General features: G+C 39.0%; 1 protein-coding gene across 1 annotated transcript in view; it reads right to left on the bottom strand.

The window, feature by feature from the left end:
• LOC104982217 overlaps positions 1-9,236 on the bottom strand; it is a 26,278-nt gene extending 17,042 nt beyond the window's left edge. Inside the window, exons 1-2 of the mRNA XM_010831554.1 lie at positions 9,025-9,236; positions 8,858-8,891 (exon numbers count right to left, since the gene is read on the bottom strand). Coding sequence (XP_010829856.1) covers positions 8,858-8,891; positions 9,025-9,034 — 44 coding nt within the window. The 5' untranslated portion in view covers positions 9,035-9,236. The remainder of the gene's footprint in view (positions 1-8,857; positions 8,892-9,024) is intronic.
• Positions 9,237-9,675: the final 439 nt, after the last annotated feature.

Here is a 9,675-nt window from a genome sequence, read left to right as displayed (position 1 = left end):
CCAACCTAGATAGCATATTCAAAAGCAGAGACATTACTTTACCAACAAAGGTTCGTCTAGTCAAGGCTATGGTTTTTCCAGTGGTCATGTATGGATGTGAGAGTTGGACTGTGAAGAAGGCTGAGCACCGAAGAATTGATGCTTTTGAACTGTGGTGCTGGAGAAGACTCTTGAGAGTCCCTTGGACTGCAAGGAGATCCAACCAGTCCATTCTGAAGGAGATCAGCCCTGGGATTTCTTTGGAAGCAATGATGCTAAAGCTGAAACTCCAGTACTTTGGCCACCTTATGCGAAGAGTTGACTCATTGGAAAAGACTCTCATGCTGGGAGGGAATGGGGGCAGGAGGAGAAGGGGACGACAGAGGACGAGATGGCTGATGGCATCACTGACTCGATGGACGTGAGTCTCAGTGAACTCTGGGAGTTGGGATGGACAGGGAGGCCTGGCATGCTGCGATTCATGGGGTCGCAAAGAGTCGGACACGACTGAGTGACTGAACTGAACTGAACTGAGCAGTGCTCAGACCAACAACATCAGCATCACTTTGATCAAAAATGCAAAATGATCATAAATGCAAAATGCAAAATGACCAGAAATGCAAAATCTCAGATCCCACCCTAGACTTCCTGAATCAGATGCCCTAGGTGTGGGGCCTGGAAATCTGAATTTTAACAAGCTCTCCAGGTGATTCTGATGCCCCTTAAGTTTTGTTTCACAGTTGTTATTGTTCAGTCGCTAAGTCGTGTCTGTTTCATGGTAAGTTTGTGTCATGGTAAGGTACCCTAAAATCATAAACTGAAACTCATATAAGCTAAGTCAGAAATTCTGGTGGCTGTCTTTCCAGGGAACACAGATTATCTTGTCCTTTACTGGAAGAATGACCCTAGTTTTAAATAACTCATCATCATGAATAAAGCCGTGAAAGTGAAAGTGAAGTTGCTCAGTCCTGTCTGACTCTTTGCGACTCCATGGACTGTAGCCTACCAGGCTACTCTGTCCATGGGATTTTCCAGGCAATAGTCCTAGAGTGGATTGCCATTTCCTTCTCCAGGGGATCTTCTCAACCAAGGGATTGAACCTGGGTCTCCCGCATTGTAGACAGACGCTTTACCGTCTGAGCCACCAGGGAAGTCCAGAGCCATGAAGCTAATAAATAAAATTATCAATATATACCCCCATCACACAAATAGTTTTTCTACATGTTTACTTATACAGGAAAATCTCATTGATTTGGCTTCTTCTAATTATTAATAGAATTTGGAGTATTTTAGACTGAAGTATTGCTTACCTTTTTTCACAGAGAACACAAAATTATTAGGTGAATGTTTAAAATACATTAAATACTTTTCAAGTTCTCTCTACTGTCAGGAGAAGCTATTAATGTCTAATATACAGGCTGTATACACATTTTTGTTACCTAGTGTGGTAGTCAATTTTGTGTGTCAACTTGCCTGGGCTGAGGAATGCCCAGAGAGCTGGTAAAACACTATTTCTGAGCACCTGTGAGGATGCTTCAGGAAGAGATTCACATTTGAATCAGCAGCCTGAAGATACAGAAGATATGCCCTGGGCATATTGGCTGGCATAATCCAATCCACTGAGGGCTCAAATAGAACAAAGAGATGGAAGAGCAAACTCCCAACTCTTACTGATCTGGGATGTCCATCTTCTTCGCCCTCAGACATCAGAGCTCCTGATTCTTGGGTCTTTGGGCTCTGAGACCATCCAGCACTGCACAACTCCCTGCCATCCCAGGACTTCTGCCTTGGGCTGAATTATACCGTTTGCTTTTTTAGGTCTCCAGTTTTTATTTGGTAGATCAGGGGACTTCTCAGCCTCTATAACCATGCAAGCCAATTCCTATAAAACTCGTTTTATCTCTCTCTCTCTTTTTTGCATTTCTCTGCTGAACCCTGACTGATACACCTACCCATCATCTTTAGTATCAGGTCACCTTTGGTACCACCATCTGTCCTTACAACTAAAGCAAAATTATAGCTTGGAGTAATAATCATGGATGCGTACTCTTCAACATCCATTCTACCTCAAAGGTTTATGCTAAATCTAATATAGTAATCTCATTTCCAAGTAATTGAATAAGGAGTGGGTATGAACTAATCCCAGTATAAGACAAAGACATTTAACAACTTTGGGGAAAAGTTGCCTTGTTCCTAAGAAAGACACAGAAAGAATTGGCCTCTTAAATCCTCTGGAAACTGCTGGTCTGATTTGGAAACTCTTGGTGGCAATCTTTCTATTTACCTCAAGGTAAAACCAACACCAAGAAAGGCAGAGGGAGGGGCTCCCCTGGTGGGCCAGTGGTTAAGAATCCACCTTCCAGTGCAGAGGACATGGGTTCAATCCCTGGCTGGGGAACTAAGATCCCACATGCTGTGGGGCAAGTAAGCCCACGTACCACAACTAGAGAAACCTGTGCACCACAGTGAGGACTAAGACCCAACACACCCAAAAACAAATAAATATTTATAAATAAATACAAATAGAACAACCACATTACATGAATAAAGCCCCTTTACACCTGACAACCAAAAGAAATTAGACTGAAGTCAAGTAATCTTCAGGTTTGTACTCCACACAGCTACTAGTGATTCAGCTGAAACACAAAACTGTTACTCCTACGCTCAACCACCTTCAGTGGTTCCTCACTACCTACAGAATAAACTCCAAGCTTTTCACATGGCATACAGAGTTTGTATAGTCAAAGCTATGGTCTTTCCAGTAGTCATATACAGATGTAAGAGTTGGACTATAAACTCTATAAGCTCAGTTTGGCTGAGCACCAAAGAATTGAGGCTTAAAAACTGTGGTGTTGGAGAAGACTCCTGAGAGTCCCTTGACAGCAAGGTGATGAAACCAGTCAATCCTAAAGGAAATCAACCCTGAATATTCATTGGAAGAACTGATGCTGAAGCTTCAATACTTTGGCCACCTGATCGAAGGGCTGAGTCATTGGAAAAGACCCTGATGCTGGTACAGATTGAGGGCAGGAGGAAAAGTGGAAGACAGAGGATGAGATGGTTGGATGGCATCACTGACTCAATGGACATGAGTTTGAGCAAACTCCAGGTGATGGTGAAGGACAGAGGACCCTGGTGTGCTATAGTCCATGGGGTTGCAGAGTTGGTCATGACTGAGCGCCTGAACAACAATGAGAGAAAGTCCTTTATGATCTGACTCCTGCCTGTTTTTTCAACTCCTGGCCCATCCTCACCATTCTAGCAACCCTGAAATAATCATAAGTTGTTGTACATACCCTGCAGTTTCTTATTTCCTTGCCTCTGTTCATGGCCTATAAGGCCTTCTTTATTCTCCCAACCAGTGTCTTTTTCTGACTAATTTCCACTTACCTTTTAAAGTTCAGCTCCAGTATAAGCTTCTCCATGAAGCCATTCTCAACACCCCCTAAGCTGGTGTAGGTGTCTCCTAAAATGTTCTCCTAGATTTCCGATTATTGTGTTACTATACTGCAAGAAATCATCCTTTTATGTATAGAAATGAATGAAAATGAAAACACAACAACCCAAAACCTATGGGACTCAGTAAAAGCAGTGCTAAGGGGAAGGTTCATAGCAATACAAGCTTACCTCAAGAAACAAGAAAAAAGTCAAATAAATAACCTAACTCTACACCTACAGCAACCAGAAAAGGAAGAAATGAAGAACCCCAGGGTTAATAGAAGGAAAGAAATCATAAAAATTAGGGCAGAAATAAATGCAAAAGAAGAGAGACCATAGCAAAAATCAACAAAGCTAAAAGCTTTGTTTAAAAAAAGCTATTTATCTTCTTTAAGAAGATAAATAAAATAGACAAACCATTAGCCAGACTCATCAAGAATCAAAGGGAGAAGAGTCAAATCAAAATTAGAAATGAAAATGGAGAAATCACAACAGACAACACAGAAATATAAAGGATCATAAGAGACTACTATCAGCAACTATATGCCAATAAAATGGACAACTTAGAAGAAATGGACAAATTCTTAGAAAAGTATAACTTTCCAAAACTGAACCAGGAAGAAATAAAAAATTTTAACAGACCCATCACAAGCACAGAAATCGAAACTGTAACCATAAATCTTCCAGCAAACAAAAGCCCAGGACCAGATGGCTTCACAGCTGAATTCTACCAGAAGTTTAGAGAAGAGCTAACATCTATCCTACTCAAACTCTTCCAGAAAATTGCAGAGGAAGGTAAACTGCCAAACTCATTCTATGAAGCCACCATCACCCTAATACCAAAACCAGACAAAGATGCCACAAAAAAAGAAAACTACAGGCCAATATCACTGATGACTGTAGATGCAAAAATCCTTAACAAAATCCTAGCAAACAGAATCCAACAACCTGTTAAAAGATCATACATCATGACCAAGTGGGCTTTATCCCAGGGATGCAAGGATTCTTCAATATCCACAAATCAATCAATGTAATACACCACATTAACAAACTGAAAGATAAAAACCATGTGATTATCTCAACAGATGCAAAGAAAGTCTTTGACAAAATTCAACATCCATTTATGATAAAAAACCCTCCAGAAAGCAGGCATAGAAGGAACACACTTCAACATAATAAAAGCTATATATGACAAACCCTCAGCAAACATCCTCAATGGTGAAAAATTGAAAGCATTTCCCCTAAAGTCAGGAACAAGACAAGGGTGCCCACTCTCACCCCTATTATTCAACATAGTTTTGGAAGTTTTAGCCACAGCAACCAGAGAAGAAAAATAAAAGGAATCCAGGTTGGAAAAGAATAAGTAAAACTCTCACTGTTTGCAGATGACATGATCCTCTACATAGAAAACCCTAAAGACTCCACCAGAAAATTACTAGAGCTAATCAATGAACATAGTAAAGTTGCAGGATATAAAATTAACACACAGAAATCCCTTGCATTCCTATACACTAACAATGAGAAAACAGAAAGAGAAATTAAGGAAACAATTCCATTCACCATCGCAACTAAAAGAATAAAATACTTAGGAATAAATCTACCTAAAGAAACAAAAGACGTATATATAGAAAACTATAAAACATTAATGAAAGAAATCAAAGACGACACAAATAGATGGAGAAATATACCACGTTCATGGATTGGAAGAATCAATATAGTGAAAATGAGTATACTATCCAAAGCAATCTATAGATTCAATGCAATCCCTATCAAGCTACCAATGGTATTTTTCACAGAACTAGAACAACTAATTTCACAACTTGTATGGAAATACAAAAAACCTTGAATAGCCAAAGCAATCTTGAGAAAGAAGAATGGGAATGGAAGAATCAACCTGCCTGACTTCAGGCTCTACTACAAAGCTACAGTCATCAAGACAGTACGGTACCAGCACAAAGACAGAAATATAAATCAAAGGAACAAAATAGAAAGCCCAGAGATAAATCCACACACCTATGGATACCTTATCTTTGACAAAGGAGGCAATAATGTACAATGGAGAAAAGACAATCTCTTTAACAAGTGGTGCTGGGAAAACTGGCCAATCACTTGTAAAAGAATGAAACTAGAATACTTTCTAACACCATATACAAAAATAAACTCAAGATGGATCAAAGGTCTAAGTGTAAGACTTAGAAACTCCTAGAGGAAAACATAGGCAAAACACCCTCTGACATAAATAATAGCAGGATCCTCTATGACCCACCTCCCAGAGTAATGGAAATAAAGCAAAAATAAAAAAATGGGACCTAATTAAACTTAAAAACTTCGGCACAAAGAAGGAAACTATAAGCAAGGTGAAAAGACAGCCTTCAGAATGGGAGAAAATAATAGCAAACAAAGAAACTGACAAGAATTAATCTCAAAAATATACGAGCAGCTCCTGCAGCTCAATTCCAGAAAAGTAAATTACCCAATCAAAAAATGGGCCAAAGAACTAAATAGACATTTCTCCAAAGAAGACATACAGATGGCTAACAAACACATGAAAAGATGCTCAACATCACTCATTATCAGAGAAATGTAAATCAAGACCACAATGAGGTACCATCTCACACCAGTCAGAATGGCTGCTATCCAAAAGTCTACAAACAATAAATGCTGGAGAGGGTGTGGAAAAAAGGGAACCCTTTTATACTGTTGGTGGGAATGCAAACTAGTACGGCCACTATGGAGAACAGTGTGGAGATTCCTTTAAAAACTAGAAATAGAACTGCCATATGACCCAGCAATCCCGCTGCTGGGCCTACACACCAAGGAAATCAGAACTGAAAGAGACACGTGTACCCCAAAGTTCATTACAGCACTGTTTATAATAGCCAGGACATGGAAGCAACTTAGATGTCCATCAGCAGATGAATGGATAAGAAAGCTATAGTACATATGCACAATGGAATATTACTCAGCCATGAAAAAGAATACATTTGAATCAGTTCTAATGAGGTGGATGAAACTGGAGCCTACTATACAGAGTGAAGTAAGTCAGAAAGAAAAACACCAATACAGTATACTAATGTATATATATGGAATTTAGAAAGATGGTAATGATGACCCTATATGCGAGACAGCAAAAGAGACACAGATGTATAGACCAGTCTTTTGGACTCTATGGGAGAAGGCGAGGGTGGGATGACTTGAGAGAATAGTATTGAAACGTATATTATCATATGTGAAACAGATCGCCAGTCCAGGTTCAATGCATGAGACAGGGTGCTCAGGGCTGGTGCACTGGGATGACCCTGAGGGATGGGATGGGGAGGGAGATGGGAGAGGGGTTCAGGATGGGGAACAGATGTATACTCATGGCTGATTCATGTCAGTGTATGGCAGAAACCACTACAATATTGTAATTAGTCTCCAATTAAAACAAAAACAAAACAAACAAAATCATCCTTTATGAATATGTCTCCTCCCCAAGAATATAAGCTTCTTGAGAAGAGATACTATCTTATTATTTGTGCATGCATGCTCAGTCACTCAGTCATGACCAACTCTCTGTGACCCCACAGACAAATGAGGAAAATAAAGCTTAAAGGTTAAGTGGATTGTTTACCTACCATGACCTCTCTCTTCAATACAAATGAAGAAGTAATAATCACCAGGTCTGATAATTCAGTTGAAAAATATTTATTTAGCACCTATCATAGCCTGCCAGGCTCCTCTGTCCATGGGGTTTTCCCAGAAAGAATACTGGAGTGGGTGGTCACTACCTCCTCCAGGGCTTATTATTTGAATACCAGTGTAAAATACAAGGTCCATTGTATAGGGATATCTAAAGATTACTGAATGGATTTTGATGAAAACAATTAAGATGTTGATAGCACCAAGAGTAGCAATGTCAGTATTTAATCTCTAGCACTCATGTATCCTCAGGATGTGGGATGAATTCTGATTGTATAAACTCCTTTCATGGCACTCTTGAAGAACCTAGCTCAGGGTCTGCTGGGTTCACAGTAGGTGCTAAATGAATATTTTTTCAGTTGAATTATAACTTGTCATTATTACTTCTTTGTACTGGAGAGAGAGGTTGGGGTAGAGAAAGAAGCAAGCCACTTAACCTCTAAGCTTTATTTTCCTCATCTGTAAAAACAGGAATGATGCTCTGCAGCGACCTAAATGGGAAGGAAATCCAAAGGAGAGGGGACATATGTATGTGTATGATACACTGATTCACTCTGCTGTACAGCGAAACTGACACAACATTATAAAGCAACTATGTGCGTGCTTGGTCACTTCAGTCATGTCTAACTCTTTGCAACCCTGGACTGTAACCCACCACGTTCCTCTGTCCATGGAATTCTCCAGATAAGAATACTGGAGTGGGTAGCCATTTCCTTCTCCAGATTCCCAACCCAGGGATCAAACCTGGGTCTCCTGCATTACAGGTGGATGCATTACCATCTGAGCCACCAGGGAAGCCCTAATATATACATTATATACAAACATGTATTTGTACATACTCTGAAACAAATTTTAAAAAAACAGTAATGATACTACCTACCTGGAAGGATAATTTCAACAATATATAAAAAACCATTAATACAGTTTGGAATAGAGCAACCATTTAAAAATCAAAGTTAAAAAACAGAACTACCATATGACCCACCAATCCCACTCCTGGGCATATACCCAGAGAATACCATAATTCAAAAAGATACATGAACCCCAGTGTTCACTGCAGCACTGTGTACAATAGCCATAAAATGGAAGCAATCTAAATGTCCATCAACACAGGAATGGATAAAGAAGATGTGGTACATGTATACAATGGAATATTAATCATTAAAAGGAATGAAATTGTGACATTTGCAGAGATGTAGATGGACCTAGAGACTGCCATACAGAGTGAAGTGAGTTAAAAAGAAAAAAACAAATGCTGAATATATCACTTATATGTGGAATCTAGAAAAATGATACAGATGAACTTACTCACAAAATGGAGGCACAGATGTAGAGAACAAATGTATGGATACCAAGGGGGAAAGATGGGGTGGGATGAACTGGGAGATTGGGACTGACCTATATACACTGCTATGTATAAAATAGATAACTAAAGAGAACCTCGTGTAGAGCACAGGGAACGCTACTCAGTGCTCAGTGGTGACCTAAAGGGGAAAGAAATCCAAAAAGAGGGGATGTGTGTGTATATATATATAACTCATTCACTTTGCTGTACAGTAGAAACTAACATAACTTTATAAAGCAACTATACTCCAATAAAAATCAATTTAAAAAATAAAAATCAAAGTTAGACTGAATTATGATGTTGGACTGCTGTTGTATTCTATACAAATGGGAAAACTTTTTTCTGTAATTCAGATGTAATTTTGAATAGAACAAAACCAATCCATTTCATCTAATTTCAAAATGTATCATTTACCTTGCTTCTGAGGATGAAATAGCTGACCAATGATCTAGGGAGAAATAGGAATAAAAAAAAGTCAGAGTATCAGTGGGAGAAGTTCAGACTGAACAAGTTTTATATTAAAATATGAAATTGTATTGAACTGAACTTGAACTGAGCTGATAAAATTGTAGGATACTTACCAAATTTCATGCTTGTCAGGCAACTTCCATTGTCTTCTTTCTGTCAAGGGAGACAATAAAATGTTCAATTCGGTTCAGTCGCTCAGTCGTGTCCAACTCTTTGTGACCCCAGTTAGAGTAATCCAAATATCAAAGTTACACAATTTTATAAGTTATTCTTCTGAGTTATTTTGAAAAATCTTGGAAAAGGAAATCAAGCATTTTTTTCTTACCTTGTGGACATCTGACTTACCTTTTCTGAAGGAAGTGCAGGCTTCTTCTGAAAGGACATACAAATCTTTAAGAGTATGATCTCAAAAATAATTCCCAGGAAAATTATAAAGAAGATTGCCATCCAATTATTTTGAGAAGTCCAGGACTCTAGAAGTTCCCATAATGTCAAAAATGTATCATTTCCCAATCCACCTTGCATCACTTTTTTAAAGAAATAAAATCGCTTTGACATTGTTATGTAATATATGAAATAGATGGATCTCTTCATTCCAAGGCCCTTGATTCTGGATGCCCCAAAACACAACAAGGTGGTATGCCCATCTCATAACCATGTGCAATGTTCTGCCAGGAAAAAATGCCCAGTGCTGCCCAGTGCCTTGTTAAGTATAGTAGTGACTGCTCTGGGTCTAAATGAGGTACGTGTCATAGTGGGTATTT

This window comes from Bison bison, unplaced genomic scaffold (assembly GCF_000754665.1).
Source record: "Bison bison bison isolate TAMUID 2011002044 unplaced genomic scaffold, Bison_UMD1.0 scf7180017864527, whole genome shotgun sequence".
NCBI lineage: Eukaryota > Metazoa > Chordata > Mammalia > Artiodactyla > Bovidae > Bison > Bison bison.
The sequence above is the reverse complement of the archived record's forward strand: the minus strand, read 5'-3'. Positions and strand labels throughout refer to the sequence as shown.